We start from the raw sequence: 26,171 nt of genomic DNA, 5'->3' as shown, positions 1-26,171 counted from the left end.
CAGTACTGAGTACAGGTGTTTTCTGTTTGTAGGTACAAGCATTTTAACTTTATTTATTGTGAAATACCTATGTTGATAGTTCCTTGATAAGAATAGATACCTAGCTTTAATTCTGTAAATAATCTGTATTATTAGGTATTTTAATAAAATAAATATCACTATATAATCATTGTTTTATTTACTTTCTTGTATCAAGCCCATATTTAGAAGATGACAATAATTATTATTATGAGCTACATATTGATTTAATAAAATAAAACCTTCAAAAAAATGACTGACGCAGTTCTGCGATCGTAGTTTTTTTATGCATTTTAAAGATGTTTGGTAGTAGGTAAAGTTGCCGGTCAGCTTGTTATAATATAAAATTTAAAGCACCAACAACACTACCAGTGTTTTAATTGTGGTGGTGACATTTAGCTATCTGCTTCTTATGTTGTTCTGGCACGAAAAATATAAATAAATATGTAGATTGTAGGTACGTCTACATCATTTTAATGACTAATTTATTTATCACTAGTGATCCGCCCCGGCTTCGCCCTTGGTAGATATTTCGAAATAAAAGGTAGCCTATGTCCTTTCTCGGTTATCAAAATATCTCCTTACCAAATTTCATGCAAATATTGGTTCAGTAGTTTAGGCGTGATTGAGTAACAGACAGACAGACAGAGTTACTTTCGTATTTATAATATCTATTGTATGGATTTGTATGTACAATAAATTATACATTAAACATGTGACAGACAGTATTATAATTAATATACGAGGAAATGGATATTGATCATTTGATAACAAAAAATATTATAATAACAATAGACTTCAAATTGCCTCCAAACGCTATTATGTTGTTATAATAATTATAATATTATGTTCCTATGTGTGAGTCATACTCGTGGTGCATTTACATCAAACGAACATAGAGCCTATTAGAGTAGCAAAAGCAAGAGAATTTTTTTGTAATCTTTTAGTGTAAACGAAATTTCGTATTCAGTGTTGTTCAGTATAAGAACATTGCATGGAATCTTTTCGAACGCATTAAGAACAACGAAAGAATTACACTAAAAGAATTTGACATAGTGGGATTGGAATGGGTATTCGCTCCTTTCATCTAAATGCACTGTGAGCATAAAGTTAGTGAGAGAATTATATTCAACTAGATTACCGCCAGCGGCTTCACCCGCGTTTTCAAAGAAAAACCCGTGTCGTTATCGTTCCTGTGGAATTTCAAGAATAAAAAATAGCCTTTGTCTTATTCTGGTTCTTCAGCTACCTACATACCAAATTTCATTATTATGGGTTCAGTAGTTCCGTGGAAGAGTTATAAACATCCATCCATCCATCCTCACAAACTTTCGCATTTATATCTAATTAATTATATATTTTAAAATAGGTATATTATTATATAGTAGGATTATAATGAACTAGCTTTCCACAGAGTTACTTTCGCATTTATAATATTATTTATTATTTTTACATTTTGAGGTAATCCCCTGGTTGAATACAAACAATCATTAAAAGGATCTCTTTTTCTTATTGCGAAAATGCTACGAAATATTGATCTATCTTAAAGCTAATTAAGTTGAAGGAAATCACAAATTAAAATACGATTTACACGTCATCCTCGTGTTTCAAAGGTACTTTGGTACTTCCCAATGTAAGACAAGATAAAAAATTCTTGGAATAGGTCAAAGTGTACGTATTGATTTGTAACGTGTACGGTCTACGTCAATCACTGCAAATATATGCGTATGAATTTGCTAAAATGCTATAAATAGATATAAACGTTGGTTCTTGTATAATTTTTTTTTTAATTGGATGTGACGATGTGTTTTTAATTTTGTGTGTAAGTGGATAACTCTAGGTACTACTTATTACTCCAGATGGGTATACCTAAACTTAGCTATTATACGATATTATGCTAATAAACAACCAAATTGGATATATGTTCATTTACCAAAGAGTTGGTTGCAGTATTTCATACGACAGATAGTATCAACTATTGCTGTAGCACAGATAATTTTAATACTATACAGTATACCTACAGAGTACATACACCTTAGTATTATTATTTACTATAGTAGAGCCATTTTAATAGGCAACATTTGACAGTTCAACAAAATTCAACAACGTAACCTAGTAACGACGACATAGAATAACATGATATTTCGTTTTGTTAGAACTGCACATTTGCTTAACTTTTTTCAATTACGATTACATATTATTTATAATAATAATGACCGATACAAGTAATTTTAAGATTTCATTTTACTGATAAACCATCCTAAACATAATAAACAATTTCTGAATTGAAGAACTGACGTCGCTATAATTTTGTGTCAATAAACCTTTTTTCTTTTTAAATACTAGAGACGTTACTCTAAAAATCGAAATCTGACATCTAGAATCGAATGCATTGATTACTTGTGAATAAAAATCATCATAAATTAATAAATTCGATTGACAAATGTTTCAAATCCGTATCGATTAATACACTTTAATCGATGTTTTTAAGCAGGTTACCTCTCTTCGAAGATAAAATTGATAGACGTCAAATGTTGCCTATTAAATTGGCTCGACTATAGCTTTCCGCCCGCGGCTTCGCTCGCGCAGTCAAAGAAAAACCCGCATAGTTCCCGTCCCCGTGGGGTTTCCAGGATAAAAATTATCCTATTTCCTGGGGTAAAAAGTAGTCCTAATGTCCTTTCTCGGTTATCAAAATATCTCTATACCAAATTTCATGCAAATTGGTTCAGTAGGCGTGATTGAGTAACAGACAGACAGACAGAGTTACTTTCGCATTTATAATATTAGTATGGATTTCAGGCTGTCCAGACTTCCATGAAATTCAAATGTTTTTGAATTTTGAAGTTTCGATGAATCTATGAATAAAAAACTCAAACTGAAACATTTACATTTTACATATTAACTATTACTGTCAATTCGAACTGTCAACTGTCAACACGCGCAATTGTGCTGTTGGAGATTTAATTACGTATATGTGTTTAAACTATGTTATTTTGTGTGTGAACGTTATTAATAGTGACTCTTAACAGTGATAATCCTGTGACATTATTAGTAGTGCATAGTGTTCAGTGTTTATCCAGAAAAACTGTGATTAAAATCAAAATCGTGACATTCCGTTTTTTCGAAACTTTTCCACTACCCTCATATTTTTTGATAATTATTATAACCATAATGTCATAATGTCATTTGACGTTTGGAAAATTAATCATTAGTGTTGCCATATAATAATTTTAAATTTGCCATGAGTGGAAAAAATAGTAGTAATTTTACTGGAGTTAAAAATCAAGCTCTTAGTCAACAAGATAACAAGAATTCAACTCAAAGTAAAATATCACCTAAGAAACCAGTGCGGGGGAATAATATCACCAATAATAAGAAAACCCTTGCTCAACAAGTATTTCACCCATCTCTTTTTAATAGACAGAGATCTATTTCACTTACGGATTCGGTATCAAAAGAGTGCGGAGGAACATCGACAACCTTATTAAGCTCAGAAATAAGTTCAAACACCGCAGATATGCCTGGTCCAGATTCTGAAACGCTTACCACTGAAAAGCAGCCACCGGCTTGGCAACGCGTACCTTGGAGCAAAAAACGAAAAGTTTCAGAGCTATCACCTCCCTCACCTTCAACTCAAGTTGGAAATAGATTTGCTAACCTACCCATTGATCTCACTGAAGATGAGAATATTGCGCCAATGCCAGTCAGCAAGCCTCCCCCCATAATTCTCTATGGTATTGAGGATCTTAATGAGCTCACAAAACTTATAGGTACAGCTGTAAGTCGATCTGAGTTTAACTACAGAATAGTAAACAAAAACATCATTAGAGTAATGATGAATACTATAGAAAGCTACAAGAAAGTTATTTCGGTTATACGAGAAAACGGTTTAATCGGCCATACTTTCACACCTAAAGATTCTAAATGTTACCGTTTTATCATCAAGAATCTTCACCACAGCACACCGCACGAAGCTATTCGAGAAGCAGTTGAAGGTTCTAACAACAAAATTGTGGGTGAAATTATTAATGCTCGCTATGGCCCAGAGAAATTACCAACGTCTACTTTCTTTGTGTGTGTCGAACAAAGTATTAATAATCGTGAAATTAAGAATATTCAATATATCTACAACCAAAAAGTTAAGATAGAAGATCCACGTAAATCTAACTCCATTGTGCAATGCCAGAGATGCCAACAATATGGACACTCCAAAAATAATTGTATGCGTCCGTACAGATGCGTCAAATGTGGTGAAGGACACAAAACCTCAGAATGTATGAAGAAAGACAGATCAACACCGGCTAAGTGCGCCTTATGTTCTTGTAATCACCCAGCCAACTACAAAGGATGTGTAGTATATAAAGAGATTCTAGCACGCCGTAATAAATCCCGCACCACAAGGACCAACAATAACATTGGTACAGCTCCTCCCACTGTTAGCCCCAATAATGTGCCAACCCCAAGCGAAACGCATCAGAGAACTTATGCTGCAGTCGTTTCTGGAGAAAGGTATAATAGTAATCAAGAGCTTAGGCAGGACGCCCAGGAACAAAACAACAAGTTAGAACATATCCTAATAAAACAAAGTGAAAAGCTAGATATTCTCATTCAACAAATAGGCTCCTTGGTGAGTCTCATCTCTACCCTTATATCAAAAATTACAAAATGACTTCTCTTATCATAGCTGCCTGGAACATCAATGGCATTGCTCCCAACACAAATGAACTTGAAACATTCCTTAAAGAAAACAAGATTGACGTCTGTCTTATCTCAGAGTCACATACAACAGAAAGAAGTCAAATATGCATACCTGGCTTTTGTGTTTATTTTACTTCTCATCCAGATGGCGTTGCACATGGTGGCTCTGCAGTTGTTGTAAAAAATAATGTAAAGCATTGGCTTCTGGAACCTTTCCCTGCAAAACACCTTCAGGCTACAACTGTAAGAGTAGAAGACCGTCTCGGCGCTATTAATATCTCTGCTGTCTACTGTCCGCCTAAACATAGAATTAGTGATGATATGTTCACTTCGTATTTTCGCACTCTTGGTAAAAGGTTTATATCAGGAGGGGACTGGAATGCGAAACACACACATTGGGGCTCTAGGCTAACGTTAACCAGGGGACGCGAACTTAAAAAATCTGTAGACATGAATTATCTAACAACATTGTCAACAGGAGAACCCACGTACTGGCCCACGGACAGTAACAAAATTCCGGATCTTCTCGACTTCTTTATCATAAAAAATATTTGTCCAAAATACACTCAAATCGAATCCAGTCTTGACGGATCTTCAGACCACACTCCAATCATATTACGACTCAGCATAGGTGTTATTAGTTCCACTCCAAATAACGACACGCTTTACAATTATAAAACTAATTGGGTGAACTTTAGAGAATACCTTGACGAAAATATCACACTAAAACTTCAAATGAAGTCGGCAGATGAAGTGGATAATGCTTGTCTTTATATTACAAACCTCATTCAAGTGGCTTCATGGATAAGTACTCCTGAACTAAAACACAAAGCATATAATACTCCTACTCCTATTGAAATTCGTGAAAAAATTGCTGAGAAGAGACGACTCCGGAGAGTTTGGCAGATATCTAGAAATAGAACAGACAAAAGTCGCTTGAATCGTGCTATCAAAGACCTTAAAAATCTTCTAAAAGAAGCCAGAGATAATTCTATAAGAAGCAATCTCGAAAGGATGTCTCCTGATGCTCATGGAGTCCACTCGCTTTGGAAAGCAACTAAAAACATTCCACAACCACAGAATTGTTCTCCACCTATTAGATCAAACGACTCGTGGGCGCGCACTGATCAAGAGAAAGCTGATGTCTTCGCAAGCTACCTAGCTAACATCTTTAAACCAAATGAACCTAATACACCCGAGGATCCTGAAATAGACACCATCCTTAAGCAAGACATTCAACTTTGTCCACCCCTGCGCCTAACAACGCCACGCGAATTATCTAGACTTATTTCCTTAATGGACTCCAAAAAAGCTCCAGGCTTCGATTTGATTAACGCTAAGATCCTTAAAGAACTCCCACGAAAAGCAATCGTTTTCCTCACTATTCTTATAAATAGTTCACTTAAATTATCGTATGTTCCTGCCCTTTGGAAAATCTCGCAAATTGTAATGGTTCCCAAACCTGGGAAACCAGCTAATGAAGCACAATCTTACCGTCCTATCAGCCTTACCCCGATCTTATCCAAGCTATGGGAAAGAGTAGTCCTGCATAGATTGAAAACCCAACTACAGCAAGATCAGTTGATTCCAGACCATCAATACGGATTCCGAGACCAGCACTCCACGGTAGAACAGGTTCATCGCGTTTACCAAATTATTAGGGAATGTCTAGAAAATAAGGAATACTGTTCGGCCGCCTTCCTCGATGTCCAGCAAGCTTTTGATCGAGTGTGGCACAGGGGTCTACTTTGCAAGATCAAACAGTTTTTACCTCACTCCTATTACTTACTCCTTGAATCTTACCTCAGCGAAAGGATGTTCCAGGTTAAGGTTCATGATGCCAGATCACAACTCTTTGCTTGCTTAGCTGGAGTCCCTCAGGGATCTGTACTAGGCCCGGTCTTGTACAATATCTTCACCAGCGACCTTCCCCATCACCCAGGGGTATCTATAGCAACATTTGCCGATGATGCCGCATTTCTAGTATGCAATCCAGATCGCGAGAAAGCTAGCTATACTCTACAAAATCAGCTAAATAAAACCCAAGATTGGCTAGATAAGTGGCGCATAAGAGCAAGTGCGCCTAAATCACATCATATTACATTTGCACTTAGACATGGTCTCTGCCCGCCTGTCCATTTGGGCCAAGAAACTCTGCCACACTCTTCTTGCGTGAAGTACCTCGGCTTCTACTTGGATCGTAGGCTCACCTGGAAAGATCATATAAAAAAGAAGAGGGCAGAAGTTAATTTCCGCTTCAAAAACTTACTTTGGCTCTTGGGTAGACAATCCACTCTTTCTCTAAGTAATAAACTTAGAGTGTACTGCGCAGTAATAAAACCTATCTGGACATATGGTATTCAACTCTGGGCCTCCGCTAGCGAATCCAACCTAATGTGCATGCAAAGGGTGCAAAACAACATCTTAAGAGTGCTCACAGCAGCACCATGGTACACTCGCAACTCTGAAATTCATGAGTATTTAGAAATGCCTACAATTAAGGATGAAGCTAAAAAATATCTCAAAAAGCACACACAAAAACTTAGAATGCATCCAAATCCCCTCTCACAGCAATTGCTTAAACTAAAACCCATGAAACGCCTGAAAAGAGCTAATATTGATGTCGAGCTACATTAGCAAGGGGGATTAGGGCACTGGCTCTTAATTCTTCAACCGCCAATTTATTCTGATCCAAAGTATCTGCTCATAGTCAATTGACTGATCGCAGATGATTATAATTAAAAAAAAAAAAAAAAAAAAAAAATTTTACATATTATATTAATTATTTAATTCCGACTTCTTCTAGAAGCACTTTTGAATCCTCATAACATATTTAACAGTATTTTTAACATTTGCAATCGATTCGAAAAGCAGTGTCTATGGAGAAGAAAAAACACTGTTTGATCTCACTAACTAGTATTATTCACTATCTTTTAAAATATAATTATTTATTATTGTACACTAGCTTCCGCCCGCGACTCCGTCCGCGCGGATGTCGGTCTTTGCGTGGATGGTTTATTTCTCCATTTTGAGTAACTCGGACAATGACATCTTATAAATATCTATTGGACCCAAATACGGCTAGGTCTATAATAATACGCAACGTGTGTTCGCGGTACCTACTACAGAACAACGTCTATGGATAACTGAAAAATTGAGATTAATTTTTTTTCTACGTATTTTTCCAGGATAAAAAGTATCCTATTTTACGCCCAGGATAATAAGGTATAATTATACCAAGTTTCATTGAAATCGAACCGGTAGTTTTCACGTGATGTCTTCACATACAGACAGACAGACAGACAGACAGACAGACAGACAGACAGACAGACAGACAGACAGACAGACAGACAGACAAAAACTTTTTTAAACACATATTTGGGTTTGGTATCGATCCAGTAACACCCCCTGCTAGTTATTTTTTCAATATTTTCAATGTACAGAATTGACCCTTCTACAGATTTATTATATGTATAGATTAAGGCGTACAAAATTGTAGTAGGCAGCACGTGGTTGCTCAGCTAGTATCTAATAGGAAATGCATTGAAACGGTAGCGGGAATAAATAAAAGGCATTTATAATTGTAAACATACTTTAATGACAAGATGATTTTCACAAAAATATTATTTCTTACAAATTCCATCATACAATATAAATAGATTAGAAATTTTTGCTTATTTCATATTGATAGGATTTTTGTGATGAAGTATTTAAAATTATATTCACATGGAGATATATACTTAGGTACCCATATATCACATAGTCTTTAAATATAGGGAGATATAATTTTATTTGTAAACATATATTATCTGTATTATAAATATAACTTTTCGCAGGTTTTTATAAACATAATATGGAAGCTCATGATATAAACAATGAAAAATAATTAACAGATTTCCTTTATAAAATATCGTAATGCAAAAGTAACAAAGCACCTATAACTATTACACTTATATTGACAGTATATTATAAAAATATTTTAGCTTACGGTTAGGTAGATATTAGAATAGAATAGAATAGAATAGAAAACACTTTATTGCACACAAAAACAAAATTTACAGAAACGATATTATTATTACTTATATAATAAATGTACAATTTGGCGGCCTTATCGCTTAAAAGAGATTTCTTCCAGGCAACCTTGGGATATAGGAAAAATAAATCAGTAAAAAGGTAGATAGTGCATAAATACATACATATACAAACTGTAATTATACATAGATAGATAACTTAAGAATCAAATAATATTATACAAAAACAAAGGAGAAATGAGCAGTATAGGAATACAAATATTAGAAGAGAGGAAAATAAATTTACATAAATAGATAACTAAATCAGCAAAGAACATAGACAAACAGCATTAAAGAGATAGATAGTAGTTCTTAACAAGAGTTATAATATTGTTAAGAATGTAACATAATATTGTTAAGAAAACATCAATAAGTATTTAAATATTTGCTATTTAAATCTAAGAATAGCAGAAAATACAGTTTGTATGGGGCTTAATTATACAGACAAAATAAATGGGTGATGAAAAAAAAAACTACAAATATTAAAATTAATCATTGGTAATTGGTATCGGTGATAACAGCATTTTTTATATTTACCGCATCATTAGGTATAACGATTTTACTTGATTTTAATCTCAATATAAAGACAATAATTATTGATTCTGCATATATAAACTGAAGTAGAACTGTGACGTCAAATGTAAGTATCGTTTTACGTCATCTTTACGCAATTACATTGCAAGCACATGCAAGTACATATAGAGTTTTTAAATATTTTAAATAAATAAATACGTATTGAAGAACGTCGTGTTACACAGAAGATTTAATATTACAAGAAACATATTATATGTTTAGTCATGCTCAAATTAAGAATGCTAAACAATGTCTGTTAGTAACTTATATATAGCCTGAATAGCTAGGATTTGGATTTCCTGTCCTATAAGGTCCTGTCATACGTAGTTTGAACTTTGGAGGACGTTAGCTTTTTTTTTGTCAAAAATATGGAAAGGAAAGGTAACGATGGATATAAATTTGTGTAGAAAAGTTATCGTTTTATAAATGTAAATAAAATGCACGCAAGCTCGCAGGCTTCAGGATTCTATGAATCCAAAAATTATCTAACATTTGCCTCCATTTTGCTCTATATTTAGATAGAGCCTTTTACTTTGTACGAAAAATGCGTTTTAATTTTGCTAACCTTTTTTATTTAAATGTATATTTGGTATTCGTAGATATTATTTTAAAGATTTTTTACTACTAGGAGAGTTTATTTATATTGATATATCTATTTTAAACTATCTTGATAATTGATTTAAAATAATGCTTATAAAAAGACATGCGCACTAAAAATATGCATAAAATAGATATTTTTAGTCTGCGTAAGTAGTAATATTATGAAATTCAATTATTTAAAAAAATAGAGCAATAAAATATTTTTATATATGATATAGGTAAGATATTATCGTTATGGCAACTTAGTTGTAATTTGTACAAAATTCTTGCGGTAAACAAGGTTGAATTTCCTTTAGCAATATTCTACGATTCTTATAATATTTCAGAAAACAGATTCTGTGTTTATAACACATAAAGCTTAGGTATAGGCCCGGTAATTTAAAATTTTAGACGTGTAATGAAAAATATATTTTAAAATAAAAGAGAGGATAAAATTAAGTGTTATTTAAAGCCATGTGATAGTAATATGAAACTTAATTGAAGAAGGTAAAATAAAAAAATATATATAGGATGTCCAAACTCCCAATAAACAGTGTGAAATACTGAAGCTGGGAGGTAGATGACCTATAGAAGAGGGTTAGGGTTGGTGAGGGTATGAATCACCCCCATGTATATATTAGGCGATTTTTCGTATTTTTATTTGTGTTATGGTTTTTTTTTTCAATTTTTCACTTATCGGCGAGTTCGATGAGATTTTCATTTATGATGACGTGAACTTTTTGGGACACCAGGTGTAATAGCGTTAATAAAAATAATTGTATAATTGTAGCATAAGATACGCTTTATATACATTCTTGCATACAGTACACGCATACATAATTTCATACGACGTTAATTTTCACATTGAATGATAAAAATTAAAAATATCTAATAGATTTTTTTTTAATCTACCACGCATTAACGTAAACTTTGGCTTCATAAGAACAATATAATTTCTTAATAATTAAATTATCTATAAACAGCAAGAACAATAAATATATCGTTGATGGCTTTTTAATATAATAATTAAAAACCTTTGAAAGCGTTGATGTACCAACAAATGCTTTTTATATGCAAAAATCATCTATATTGTTTTTATGTCATCTCTTTATAGATTATTTTATTATCCTCATCCTAGAAACTCCATATAATTAATCTCTCAAGGCCTATTCAAACTACAGCGGTATGGTATCCGCTACCGACGTGGCGGTATCCCAATGTGTACGCGATTAAATCTCTTATGCTGTATACTATAGAGACTATAATCGCGTACCGATCGGCTATTCGCTTTCGTACTGAGAGTAAGGCCGGTTGCAGAGCTTCACCGACCGTCAGTACGTACGTCAGTCGCGCTTGTCATATGTATGGAAATTCATAAAACCGTTCATAGCTAGACCGACCATACGCACGCGTATTTCCATACATATAAGACAAGCGCGACTGACGTACGCACTGATGGTCGGTGAAGCTCTGCAACTAGCCTAACATTTTGTTCAATACGTTACAGTATTTTATACTTCTTCATCAATTATATATTTATAAATTCAACATTGAAAATAAATCTGACAGCATCAGCATTATTTAATATCTGGTTTAATTTTAATTGAAATATCAAAAAAGTACCAAATGACAAAAGTTATGTTTGTCTCAGTTTGTCTTTTCGTCTGTTTTTTGTTGCAAGTGCAAATAATTTTTATATTACAAAAATTTCAGACATTTATTGAAGCCTTAAACATTTTGTTGAAGTTTTACGAACATCTATTTATAAAGAGGTTGTACGTATGTTATATAATTTTATATATTCACAGTAAAAGAGATGCTAATTCGATAAAGATCGATTTCAACACATCGAATAGACTATATTTTATTTTGTGATACAAAACTTTACTTACCGGAAATGTTTTAACATCACAAAGGTACTAAATGTACTACGCAAAGGGGACGTTTCAGAGAGTTCTTTGTTTTATAATTGTTCATACATATACATTTTCTAAATAAAAATAAATACTTACCATTCATGAATACGAATTTTTTAAATATATTCTTAAGTACATTATATTTTCTCGTTTAATTTATTCAATAAACCATCGCATCGCAAGCGTAATGCTAATATTTAGATAAAATTTTGAACTAATTTTAAATTCATTAAGAAAAAACAATGTCGAGCTAGGCTTATTATCTATTCTTATGCAGAATATATCAGCCAAGGTTAAAACTATCCATCTGGATATATTGAGTATCTACTCAAACACCTAATTTATTTAGTTATACAGAACACTCATAAGGCTGGTTGCAGAGCTTGACCGACTGTCAGTGCGTACCGTCGGTCCTGACGATACGCATCAACAATTGTATGACTATAACACTAATGCGCATGACAATACGCGTGCGTATGGTCAGTCTAGCTATGAACGGTTTTATGAATTTCCATACATATGACAAGCGCGACTGACGTACGCACTGATAGTCGGTCAAGCTCTGCAACCAGCCTAATATGAATACCTACACAATTTTTTTTGCAATAAAATCAACATACAACAATTTAACTATATAACAGTACAATAACTTAATATCATAAGACAAGACCAAAATGAAACACCCCCTATAAATGTGTCTAGAACATTGTATAAGAACATCCGGCAATGTTGCCAGTTACATAGAAAACCACATCAATATGTACTACACTAATAAATTGATATTAAAAGTCAATACATTTCTCTAATATCTACGGTACTACAGATCAATACTGTTCTTTAGACCCGTATCAAAGGTATAATACATAGCATTTCGAACCTTATCAACACTGGATAGAGTTGAAATTCAAGGTCTGACAGTTTTATTTTAGAAGCTTTCGCTTTTATAATTTATTTGTTTTCTATTAAAGTTTGAACTTGCAGGACGAGATCTCGTGCTAGAGAGAGCACCGCTGAAGCATCGTGACGTTCCGCCATTTCTGAAATGGTTAGAAAATCGATTTATTTTGTCAATTTATTTATTCCCTCAAAGAAATACTAATTTTTTCAACAAGTCGAATTTATTGTTTGAGGTCAAGCTAGAGAAAATATAAGAACTTTACAACAATATCTACATCTTTTCTTATAATTTTTCTTAGAATTTCTAATCTGCTGTCCTTCGAGTCGGATTTCACAATAAATTATGAATTAAAGATGTGACAATACATACTTAGATAACGAATATTTTATCTAATTATGATCATAATTATTAAAATCAACATTCGCTAATGCAACGACATTGTATGAATTTGACAAAATATTTTACAGTACAAAAACAATAACACATGAGAGTTCCAGTCAGGAAAATACCATTTTCTATTAGAAAAAACTTACCATTAAAGAACTTGATGATATCAGTGAAATCCATAGAATTGGCTAGTATAACATCTCGATAGGTTTCAAGCAGAGCCAGTGCAATGAATAACACCATGTGCTCTGAAGATACATGCCGAGCCACCCAGATTAGTTCCCATGCTGAGAAAACCTGAAATTATTATAAAAACGCTATTAATTACATTTAATAATAATAATAGAAGAAGAATTTTTATGTGAAATTGGAAAATATAAATAAATTAGGATAAAGTTACAAAAAGGCATCACAATTCGCACGCATACAGATTCAATTTGTTCGATTGTAATCCAAAAAGATTATTTGGCTAAAATTTTCAGTTATTAGGATATCAAATTTAATATTTCGTCAAATCCAAAAAAAAATTTTAAACAAAAATATGTCGGGATACCCGCTTGGGCCTTGGACATGACAGTTTAAGCGTGCGTCACTCAAATATTGGTGTTCGAGCCGAAAGGACGTGTCTGTTCGAAAATTCATATAAGTTTGAATTTAAATAAAGTGACTCTTATTATTATTGTGAGCGTAAATAAAAAAAATGTGAAACAAATGAAAAATTAATGTTTGTGTCAAATTCTGTTTAGACTTTTGCTGTTAGAAGTTATTTAAAATGTCTATAAACAGATACATTAGGTAAGTATATCTGATATTAATATGAAATATCGAAACAAACATACATCTTGATAGAGCATTTCCCGCTTGAAGTCGAGAAGGAACCAGCGGTAGCAGAAGTAGAAATGCGTGTAGTCGCCGTGAGCGTGCATCAGCTCGTATAGCTCACAGTCTAGGATCTGGATTAATGACCTGAAAAATGATTTTATAAAACTTTAATAACCAACTGGAATTATAAAAAAGAGACAAATAATTATTTGTGTAAATGAAATGATCATAAAGATGACCCTAATATGTAGCTTGTATAAATTATCCAAGGGTCCTTCGAGCCGGATTTTGTATGTTCGTATGAGAGTAATAATCCGATCTGTGCGAACGGCAAGCATTAATATTATACAGGGCCGAGAGAGATAGGTTATACCATGTCTACTTTTGATTAACAAAAATAAAAAAAATAGTAAAGAATGAGCAGTCATTTGAAAAATATGGTTTTATAAAATCATTGGAGTCAATACTTAAACTTGGACCAATACTTAAACGGAACTTAAACTATGAGCAAAAAAATAAAACAATTATACCATTTTTATCTCACCTCATATCCGCGAAATGTGCGTCCATAGCCTGTCCAGACGGGAAATTGTCCTTGGCCCTTGACATGAGATGCGTGAAGAGCGCGTGTGCGACCGCTTCGTCGCGCATTATGACGAGCAGCGGCGCGGCCAGGTCGCACATGCCTTGCATGTAGCCTGTGTCCAGGTGCTCCCACACGTAGCTGTGGGAAACGAGCTCTAAAGGCACGGGCAGCTCCAAGCAGTTGAGACCGATTGCTTGAAGCCGCGACCGCGCGGTGAACTATAGACATTCATGTACTGCCGTACACGGACTGCTCGAGCAGTTGCGACCGCTTCAACTGTGCAGCGGCAACGGAAAATTCATGTGCGAAAATTTCAGCTTTCTAGCTATAACGGTTTATGAGATACAGCCTGGAGACAGACAGACACAGGCTCAGTAATAGGGTCCTGTTTTACCCTTTGGGTACGGAACCCTATAAACGGAAAATTTTTAAAACGTTGGATGTTATTCGCCTCGTGCGGTGCGTACGGAGCGTACAGTACGTACGGGGTGTACAATATGTACTGAGCATACAGTACGTACGGAGCAAACATTCCGTACTGCGCGTACAATTCGTACGGAGCGTACCGTGCGTACGGCATGTACAGTACGTACGAAGCGCACGGTGCGTACTAAGCGAACAGTACGTACGGAGCGTACATTGCGCACTGCGCGTACAGTGCATACGGTGCGTGCGGCGGGTTCAGCTTCAGTGTACTACAAGTTGCGTTCTATCTTAGATACGGGAAGTCAGTCAGTCATTAGTGTCATTGGCATGTCACATCAGGTGCGTGAACAGCGCGTGTGCGACTGTACCGTAATTGAAATTTAAAGATTCAAAAACAGGTACTTAGTTGTATAGTTATATTTTAATTATTTTTTATTGCTTTTTTTAACTAAATATTACAATTAATTGCAATTAAATTCTCTTTCACCCGAGGATAGAAGTTATGAACAGTCTAATCTAACACACTTATATTTATATACTTACGTGCACATTATGTTCCTCAACTTGTCTAAGTTTTCATCAGTGAAGAATGGATAGTTCCTGTCGCACCGTTGGACGTCTTTCTCTATTCGATGGAGATTCAAAGCAAAGCTCTCTACTAGCTCATTCTATAACAAACATTTGAATTGTTCAAATGCAAGAAATTTATATTAATGTAACATTTTGGATGTTTAGATACCAACAATTATGTGTTTTGGTATGTTCTTTTACATTATTAGAGTGTGGTATATGAGGTGTAGGTGTAGGTGAGGTGTGTGGTATATGTCATAGATAGGAGGAAAGTCATATTGCTAAATGTTATAGGACGCATGATACCTTATATTCTGTCTGTATCTACTAGCTCAAGTTGAAAATTGCAATGCGTAAATTGTAAAGTGATAAGTGCAATGTGTTGTTTATTCTAAAGCATATCGTGCAAAGTGTTAACACTTATGTTTGTAGTGCAATGTGTTTATCTAAAGAGTATCGTGCGAAGTGTAATTCTAAAGTGTATCGTGCAAAGTGTATTTACTAAAGTATATAGTACAAAGTGTAATTCTAAAGTGAGTCGTGCAAAGTGTATTTACTAAAGTATATAGTACAAAGTGTATTTCTAAAGTGTGTAGAGTATAGTGTATATTTTAAAGTGTATATTTACCGAGTACACGCCGCCGTTAGAACTAGCGGGTGACACGCAGTTGGATCGCGCGTCAGTACGATCTGGTTCTAACGCATCAAACGATGCGCCTGCTGAGTGAGATTCCTCTCGTAATACTCCTAGAGGACTACGCGCTGGACTTGCTGGTGCTGGAAATAATTGTATAATTATTATTAATTAGTTTAAAGCAGCATACGAAACTTTCTTTTTTTTAATTTTCAGCCTATAGGCGATTTAACAATATTTAATTGAACTGGTGCACACGAAACGAGCAGACGAGCCGCTTATGGGAACGTGTTTTGGTCGAGGATTTGTGTCTCGATTGAGCACAATCATAACACTTACGAGTGCTTAAATGATATCTTGACACTAATCGAATGAACAAATAAATCGCTAGGATTTGCCACGCGTAGCATCTTTGCCATGTTTAACATAATTATCTTAATTTTAATCTAAACCTTCATAATGGAATATAATTGTATAAAAATAGCTTTTTACCTGTAGTACCTCCCGACGCCGGTGAACCAGTGACAGCCAAATCCACCGACGGATTCGTAACAATAACGCTATGCGTGGTATGATGATTCGGCGACGGTTGACTCTCCTCCATACTCTTATTATCCCCATTTAAATTAGCATTAGCACTATCCACACTACACAATAAACCCCTCCCATCGCCCTTCTGTACAATGCCTTCAGCTAGCCGTTTTATTTCAGCAATACTTTCTCTCCTCATATCAGGGTTGTCTACTACGCTTTTAATGCAAACTTCGTCGTCATCTTGGTCGTAGGATATATCCAAATCACAAGTATCAGTCTCTCCGTTAACTTTCTTGTCCACTTCGATATTGTCAACTTCATCTATACTTGGCGCTCGGGATAGAACCGGCTTTGTAATCTTTTGTTCGGTTTCACTGGGCTCTGGGGACACTATTGGTGGATTGTCTGAGATCACGCTGCAGTCATCTTCGAATACCTTTAATGTCACACAATAATTTGGTAAATAAAATAAAAAGAGAATAAAACATTATTATTGAATTGACGTTTTACATTATGTGAAATGTAATGGCAATTTTAATTTAATTCAAAATCTATTTTGAAGTTAGTTCTAATGTCCTCTATTTACCCTTCCATATATATATAGTTATTATCATTATCTCTATAAATTAAAAAAAATAATTTGGCGAACATAACAGATAACAATTCAGCATCAATGAACAAACATAAAACATTACCACACAACATAATACATCAAAACAAAACTAGCCATTTTTATTATTTTCAATTCTCCAATCATTTTTCAAAAATTATCATAAATTACTCACTTCATTGACTTCTGGTTCCACCTTCCCCTTTCCAGAAGCTTCTGTGAGCCTTGCTATAGAAGCCGCTGTAGCTTCTCTATCCTTCTGCCTTACAATGGCTTCTACACAGAGCCACTCTGACATAGTTGTTTCGTACTGCCGCCGGTATGTATTGTCTTGTTCGAGTCGGGAATCGAATGTTGTGCCGAATCTGGAAGGATTGGTTGAATATAAATGGTTCTTCTGGGTATAATACAAAACTGATTTGAGAAATCGGGAGTATAACAGTGAGAAGTAAGTTAGTAGATTCGAAGGACTAAGAAGATGGTGAACACAATAAAATATTATTAGACAGTTCATTTTATTTAAAAAAAAAATGTTCTTGATGTTCTGATTAGGAAGGAACTGCCTTCTTAAATACAGGTTTTTCTAAGCTGGAAAGTCAGCCGCATGTTAATTATACTGTATTAAATTGTAACCTCAAAAAAATATAATTCAACTTTAATACTGTTAAGTTTCAATAATATCAGTCTAATCAAATTAAATTTTGTATATCACCAATCTCTACCTACCAAATATTTTTTATGTATTATTTTTAGATGTCTTAAAGAAAACTCACTCATAATATCCCAAAAGGAAAGGCCACACTTCCTTCCGTATGTCATGCTGTACCCCGCCATAATACACGAGTCGGTACACTTCGTCCTTGTCTGCAATGGCGCCGGTTTCGTCCATCATTGAGCGCCATCGGTCTTCTGTTAGACCGTCTTCTGCGCCATCTAAGACAATATTTGTTAGTTTAAAAAGTGTTTTAATAGCAAATTTACTTTTGGGAGTTTCCTTCGAGAAGAAATAATTACTGTCAAATGCTTGAAGTTTAGCAACAAGCTACATTTATAATTTCCTTTCTAAAGATGATGATAATGATTTTAAACGAGGATCCGAGCTTATCAAAGGACACTTGAGAAGCAAGAAATAAGTAAAACGTTAAACAGAGCCAGCAGCCCAATGAAACAATTGCATTTTAAACATTGTTCGAAGGCAAGCAAAATGTTTACTATATTTTACTTGTATAATTACCTCCGGGCACAATAGCAGCGTGCACGAGCCCGCTGAGGTGCGTGCGCACGGTGGACAAGTGTCTGCAGTACGCGAGCCAGCCGTAGAACGCGCGCGATATTATCTGCCGCCGCATCGTGCTGCACACCAGCTCTATAGACGCCACCTAATTATTGGTAATAAAAAAAAACTTTATTGATAAAAGATTTCACATTTTGGGATATTGAAGTCTCTCACTCATGAACTAGGTAAAAATATGTCAGGCGTCAGAATTAATAAGTTTATTGGTAATTTGAGGATTCATTTATAGATGGAAAATTCAAAACATCAAATTTAAGATCTGGTGCAAGTTGCCAAAAATAGATGAACAGTCCACCGATAGCACCAGCTGGAGTGAAAAAAAATGATGGCTATCTGATTAAGAGAGGGAGAGGGTAAAAGTACAATATTGGAGGCTTGAGTTTCAATTATATTAACCTTACTTAATAGCCGCTGGAGTCAGGCCGCTGGTGATCGGTCGTTATGGAAATCTTTGGGGGAAGGCCTATGTCTTGCAGTGGACGTCCTAAAAGGCTGGAACAAATAGCCCTAAAAAAACCCCGTAAGGACCATTCATCCAAATTACCTGCTCAATAGTATGTGTTATCTGGTTCAAATTGCCAATAATAGGAGGACAGTCGACCGACATTGTGCTGGAGTCAGATGAAGTGGTTGATGTAGATGCTAATGTACGTCGTGGCGTTCGTGGTGGAGATTGGATCACGCGTTCTAGGAGAGAATGCCTCATCGCTGGAATAGGTCAAATTTGTTTAAGTCGTAGAAATTTTAAAGATTGGCAAAACTTTCATCGACGAAAATACAGACTTATTAACATTTTAATTAATCGTTATCAGTACCTATACACTATAGCATGTTACGGTCAATAAAATAAATTATTTGTGGTTCGCGAAATTTCTTAAATAATTCCCAAAATGTCCCTAAATGCTACCCATCTAATATCTGAATAATGAAGAAGTCAAAATTTTATCAAAAGATTAATGAATAAGTGTGAAACTTTTGATAAAAAAATAGGAAACATAAAAATTCTTATAAAATACGAACATACCTTCTCTATCAGCAATAGCATTATTCACAATACGGAACACATAGTCTCCAGCCACTTCGTCGAACTCCTGTTCCTCTGTCTCACCACTTTCACACAGACTTGGCATTGGACGCCTTCTCCCTTTGGTTCTACCAAACACCTGTAATAGTTTGAGTATTTTTTAATTTTATTTATACTGATGGAGGATTTACTGGCTCTATATTTTGAAAACATAATTTAATATAGTACCTTTCCTGTTCCTCTTTGGGACCATAATGGGGGATCCAACTGCCCATGTGGTAAAAGACCAGTCTCCAAGTTGCTTAAGAACGATAGTAGATGACCACCTTGATAGTAGAAAAAATTTATACATAGATTATTTCAGCTCTAGAAAAGTAATTAATTTATAAGTACCTAGGTACGTTAAGGTATTGCACGCCTCGCGAAGCGTTGAGGTGGGTACTACTGTCACTTCGCGCAAAACATCTGATTTTTCAGACTTAAAATGTCTTTATGTATCATACATTGCACTTTTAAGATAATACATACACACACATATTAAGAAAAAACACTATTTTTAACATTCATGATATTTTTGATGTCATTTTTGTTATTTAAACTAGTTAAAAAACAGTTTAAAAAAGTTCTGTCTTGGACGTCCGTGTGTCTGTATGTGCGGAGGATTTTCTTGTTAACACGATAGCGACCGAAATACTTTACTAATCGAGTCTTTTTTTTTTCTCTTACGCTTGAGTATGCTCAGGAATAGAACCCTTTCATTTTTCAGGGTCTGATTCGATGTGGTTTAATTGTCATTAAATAAACAAAAAAAAATATCGAATGTTCTCCATAATTTTAGTATATCTATATATATTCTTTATTTATTTATTTTTTTATATTTATAGTGTACTCAAAATTCACCATTATAAACTCTATTCTTTATTAGTATAATTATTAAGCCTATATAAGTATTAAGCCAAGGTTTAAAAAAATAAGTTGGTAGTCAGTCCCTTAAACCTGCGCAGTTTCACATCTAGGTGGGGCCACAAGAAAAATAGCTCAATTATTACGGTACCGCTTTCTTTACTTTTATTTATTCTATTCTCTTCTATTCTAACTGTTTTATTTTATTTCTTTTTTATATTTATAGTATAAATAATCAATTTTATTGTAAAGGATGAGATTATGAGGCGTGCACTTTTGGATTTTCCAATTTATTTTTAATGTGCAGCCTTCTGGCACCTCTATATTTTGAATTTATTAGTCGTACAAAAAAAAACTCTTTCAGAAAAATATTTTTATAGTTTTACCCCTAGTTGCCATTACAAATGCATATTAATATTATCAAACTATTCACATACAAATTTAAACAAATTCCAATCGATTCCAAAAAACCCACCTTTCGGAAAATGTATAGGCGGTCGTTGCACGCCATCTTGTCCTACGAGTATCAGCGCGTCGCTCGCTTGTGAGCGGTGCACGTGTACGTACACAACCTCCCACACGCACACTTGTAAGGACATCGCCCAGTATATACTGGAATTTGTTGAGTTTTAGATCGGTTTGTAAGGTTTGATGTTAGGAAGCGTACGTAAATTAGTATTTGTGAATGTTTAGCCTATGATAATGTAAGCTACAGACCGAACGGGGAATCGTAGAGCAAAAATACTTATCTTAAACAGAGCAATTAATAATTTCAGAACTCTATCTCTACTTCTTGATATTCGATGATAAAGAGGATAACTTTTGAACAACACGAATAGCTTCAATTTTAACAACAAGGGATATCACATTTCAAGATATTATTATTTAACTGACTATCTTTAAAATGACTATACAAAATAACACACCAAGATAATAAGCTAAATCTACAAAAAACAACAAGCAAACTAAATTAACACTCAAAGCAAAGATCAGCAAATAAGTAAATCAAAAATTACTTAAATCAATTTTCACAAAAAAGTGATCAAAGAATAAACAAAAAATAGACATACCAGTCGACACAAAGCGTTCCCTTACACAAGCGCCTGTACACAGTACAGGGGGCGGCACTGCACAAAACACACACGTTCTGACACGCCGACACATGCACTAAGTGGCAACGGATGAGGCTACACATGTACTAGTGCTGGTTATTATGTACAACGCTTTTTTTTGGAGTAACAAAAATCCAAAAAAATATAGATTTTATAATGTTTAGGATGTTGATATTATAGTGATGAAATCAAATCAAAGACAAAAAAATATCAATTTAATATCCATTCATCGCATGTCAGTTGAATCCAGCTCGAAGGATCAATTCTAATTTATTCACAACTACGCATGCACTGCATGCATAATGCATATGCAGTCTACAAGCAATAAAAATTTGGTATCAATCAATAATTTGCTGCGTTTAAAAAAAATTATGCAAAAAATTTATTAAAATAAAAAATGCTGCCTAAACTACACAATAACTATGATAAAAACTGGTCCAATTCATTTTAAATACCTCTTATCAATTCCTTCGCTTTCAGCATACCCATTCATCAATTGGTTCGGAGTCCACTTTATAACGAGTCCAGAAGCTGTCTGATGAAGGCTTAGATAGCCTGGCATTGGTTCCTCTACGTCTTTCTAAAATACCAATTCCAATAAAGAAATGAAATATGCTTGCATTGGAAACTCGCCAACTCAAATGCAATTTGCAACCTTCACAAACATTCATTGTTTGAATATGATTCGTTTGAAATATAAATTGCTTACATTTATAAGAAAACTAGAAAACTTAGATATTATTTCATTGAAAGTTGGTTCAAAAATGTATCTACAAATTTAAATTTTACAAAAAAATGTTTACAAAGTTTTTAAATTCAAAATCTCATAAATTGAAAATTTAACTTAAAAAGATACGCAAAAGTTTACAAAATATGTATATTTTAACTTATAACTTACAGGTTGAACTTTGACATTATTTTTTCCATACAAAAGTGTAGCACGCGAATTCTGGTGCAGGCTTTCTACATAATCTTTGGCACTAGATACAGCCGCATTTCCGGAACCTAAAAAATGTGCATCTTGTACTTATTTATTCTTAACAAAACCATATGAATTAAAATTAACTATTAAAATTGTGAAATTCGTTTCAAATCAACGTGAGAATTATAAAATGACATTAAAATATTATCTAATTTCTGCACGATCCTTCTGGCCCTGCCAAGCCCATGCCTTGCTTTATTATCTGCAATGGGATCGAACCGGCCATCTATTAAATCGATTATTATAGAATCATTGTACTATAAAAAAAATCATAAAATAACAAATAAACACAATAACTAAGAAGGCCAACGTACCAGCACTAGTAACGACACTATCATCAGACGAAGCATTAAGACTCCTCCTAAAGTTAAGGATCGGTCTCCTCACAGACGGCGGTGTCGTCGTGCCCGCAGACATGCGATGCCTTTGTACCTTTATTATATTTATACAACATTACATATAATTCTATATAATGAGCCCTCTTCACAATGGGCAGCGTTGGGCGAGTAGAGGTAATCACTGGTAATCACCATAGTGTAGCTGACGTAAATGACTATGATCGACGATGTACCTAGATGTTTATTCATAATCGCGGTAACGGCGGCAATCATCGACGATCATTTGTTGGGCCAACGCTGCCCATTGTGAAGAGAGCCCATAATAATATATTATAAACAACCCACCCCACGTGCCTAACTTTGAAACTTCACTTCATAATGCTCGCAACGTTACAGCCATTATCTAAAGTAATACCTATACTCCCTGTCCCTGAGCTAAGGTTTCATCGTTAAAGCATTGCCTTCGGGATTTAAACTTTTATAGCTCTATTCGTAAGCAAATTACATTCAATAAAATATTACTTAAATCTTTACAACATGGAAACTTTATGAATGCTTCAATAAAACTTGATGAAGTAGATTTAGCTTTGAATAGAAATTTTCAACGTGTTGTTTCATTTTAAATTAAATTTTTTAATTAAAAACTTGATGCTGTGAAAATTTTCTCGAATATTGTCGATAGGAAAATCGAAAGCAGAGCTCTAGGTAAAAACGCTGATGGAAAAATAAAAAGATTAAATCATCACGGCTCAATTAACTCTCGCTTTTCTTTAGTTCTTACAAAATATAATTTCCTATTTGGAGTATTTATGCTCCAGTTTTCGCCTTTTAACTACACGTCTTTGTCTGAAAACGGTGTTTTACGCACGTATTCACCCAGGAACATCTTATTGCAAAAATACGTGTGAATTTTCAGCTACATTTTCATAATATGCTTGTTAACCTATTTTTAATGCGTTCATGTCTGTATTGTCTCTTCAGACTATATTTCGTGGAAAGATTACATTATTTTAGCATTGAACAATATAATTCTGACCAATAAATATGGATTATAATGGCAGACAAAAAGTAATGCGCTGGTGAAAAATGGATAGATATTGCATTACATTATTATGTTTCATTATAATTTACGTAATGAACTTACCAATTCATCAGCAGGTGGGTCTGTCCAGAAGCAAACTGGTGCCTTCGCCTTAGAATATTCTAGAGCACACGGCCCAACTAATAACGAACTGAGGATGCTGCCATAATCAGGATCAGCGACCAAAGCATCCCTTTCGTAATATCTCGTTGCATTGTTCACTAAGTGCTCTATGATTTTTGATAATTGACGCTCAAATAACGCGATGCGAATCCACAGATACCTGTTCATGGAAAAATAGGCGTTATAGAGTACTTATTTGTATGCATTTAAAGCAGTTTTCCTTACTATAACTTATTGTTAATCCAGCTTTGTCGTATTGTAATATCTAATATATAAAAATCAATGCCACTTTTCGTTGTAATTCCATAACTCGAGAACGGCTGAACCGATTTCGATAATTCTTTTTTTATTATATTCCTTGAAGTACGAGGATGGTTCTTATGTAGAGAAAACGTTAATATGTACCACGGGCAAAGCCGGGGCGGACCGCTAGTTATATTATAAGTATCACGCAGTTTTGCTAAATGTATGCCAATTAGTCATTTCGCTTATCCGACTCGTAAATCCTAAGCACGAGTAAACTCGGTATTTATTTTAAAAGCAGCATTACAAAGGATTTTAAGACGATTTATGCATTTAGTATTTGTCCCGACATTACAAATGTTTAAAGACAATTTACAAGGAAATTTACGAAATTAGTATTATAATCCCTAGGTATTATCAAAGAGAAGAAAATTATAATTCATGAAATTACTCGTTAATATCTATTGTGATATTCACGTACACGAAAGTATCAATCGCTTTATGAATTCCTTATGCTAGGAAACCCATCAAAATCAATAAGTTCCGACCTTGATATAACCTAGAGGTTATTCCTTCCTATTATTACGGCACTTAACAAAGTTTTAGGATCGCAGCCGTGATATTTTCTCACCTACATAATAAAAATCCAATGAAATGTAATTCCTATTGTTGTTTTACGGCTTCCCATAAAGTTGCTATAAAAATTTGAGATCATGTCAACAAAAAAGCATCTTTACTGCCCTAGCGGACTTACACATTTTATGTAATGACTCTCTTAGTCACAAAATAAATATTTTAACAATGTTTAATCCATTCCTTTCAGCGATGCTTGCATAAATGTACATAAGTATAATCGATTATTGATATAGTTAAAATGTTTGCTTTGATAAACCTTACCCAAAACGTATCTATATACCATTAATAATGGTGGACACTTCCTGAATATCTCTAGCTTATTTATTTATGTTTAACGTAATAATATTCAGGAAAAAAATATATAATCCTGGATGGGTTATTATTTAAGAATTGTGTTTTCTTTTCATAATATGACTTCATCTCAATCTCGAACAAAAATCAAGATGCCATACAAATACCTTTTGTTGAATAAGAATAGAACACAATCAAAAGTTTCCGAGGAAAAAAGAGAAGAAACTTTTTCCGATACTCGAGAATATCTTTTGTCTTAATTATACCCGTCACCGCTAGTATAAATTAATGTTGGAAAGTAAAAAGGTGGTATAAAGTTTAAAACGTTGAAGAAATTAAAAAAAAACTGCTTTTCGTGTTGGCGATTTGAGAACTTGAAAAACGCTGTTAATAACTGGATAATTAAAATCAAACTCAGTGAGGTATTAATGGGAATCGTTTGAAATCAGACGGTATGGTTACCTGGGTATAATCTACTAGTCAGAAGCTTTTACAATTGATATGAAATTTCTAAATATATTTTGAAAAATTTAAGGTATAAAGAGGTCACTAAATTATAATATTGGATAAATCTTATAATATTATCTATGTTTGTCATTTTCAGGACAAGGTCTGGGTTTCACCTATGAAAAAAAAATAGATAAATATGGATAGCCGGATAACATGTTTAAAATAAACGCATAAACTTACATTTTTTTTCTAAAAGTACTCTGTAAATAAATTAAACAACATCACCGAATTTATCGGATCTCTCCGTGATCTAACACGTCTTTTAGGAAGTTTAAAAATAAAGCTCTCAAAAAAGGTCTGAGTAAAGAAA

General features: G+C 34.1%; 1 protein-coding gene across 3 annotated transcripts in view; it reads right to left on the bottom strand.

Moving 5' to 3' along the window:
- Window positions 1-12,357: 12,357 nt before the first annotated feature.
- The window catches only part of LOC123700267 (small G protein signaling modulator 2-like), a 45,121-nt gene continuing 31,307 nt past the window's right edge, over window positions 12,358-26,171 (bottom strand). The window contains exons 5-23 of one of the 3 annotated variants that reach the window (XM_045647437.1): window positions 24,122-24,341; window positions 22,954-23,071; window positions 22,556-22,662; window positions 22,113-22,237; window positions 21,616-21,732; window positions 21,021-21,157; window positions 19,871-19,968; window positions 19,643-19,781; window positions 19,163-19,326; window positions 18,559-18,703; window positions 18,098-18,257; window positions 17,500-17,689; window positions 16,673-17,150; window positions 16,175-16,323; window positions 15,520-15,644; window positions 14,509-14,688; window positions 13,982-14,108; window positions 13,289-13,439; window positions 12,358-12,894 (exon numbers count right to left, since the gene is read on the bottom strand). In XM_045647437.1, coding sequence (XP_045503393.1) covers window positions 12,806-12,894; window positions 13,289-13,439; window positions 13,982-14,108; window positions 14,509-14,688; window positions 15,520-15,644; window positions 16,175-16,323; window positions 16,673-17,150; window positions 17,500-17,689; window positions 18,098-18,257; window positions 18,559-18,703; window positions 19,163-19,326; window positions 19,643-19,781; window positions 19,871-19,968; window positions 21,021-21,157; window positions 21,616-21,732; window positions 22,113-22,237; window positions 22,556-22,662; window positions 22,954-23,071; window positions 24,122-24,341 — 3,019 coding nt within the window. In that variant the 3' untranslated portion in view covers window positions 12,358-12,805. The remainder of the gene's footprint in view (window positions 12,895-13,288; window positions 13,440-13,981; window positions 14,109-14,508; window positions 14,689-15,519; window positions 15,645-16,174; window positions 16,324-16,672; window positions 17,151-17,499; window positions 17,690-18,097; window positions 18,258-18,558; window positions 18,704-19,162; window positions 19,327-19,642; window positions 19,782-19,870; window positions 19,969-21,020; window positions 21,158-21,615; window positions 21,733-22,112; window positions 22,238-22,555; window positions 22,663-22,953; window positions 23,072-24,121; window positions 24,342-26,171) is intronic. The other 2 variants (XM_045647438.1, XM_045647439.1) reach the window with 2 other exon arrangements.

The sequence above is a fragment of the Colias croceus genome, chromosome 19, assembly GCF_905220415.1.
Source record: "Colias croceus chromosome 19, ilColCroc2.1".
NCBI classification, from domain to species: domain Eukaryota; kingdom Metazoa; phylum Arthropoda; class Insecta; order Lepidoptera; family Pieridae; genus Colias; species Colias croceus.
Note: the sequence above shows the minus strand (reverse complement) of the source record. Positions and strands in the feature narration are given on the sequence as shown.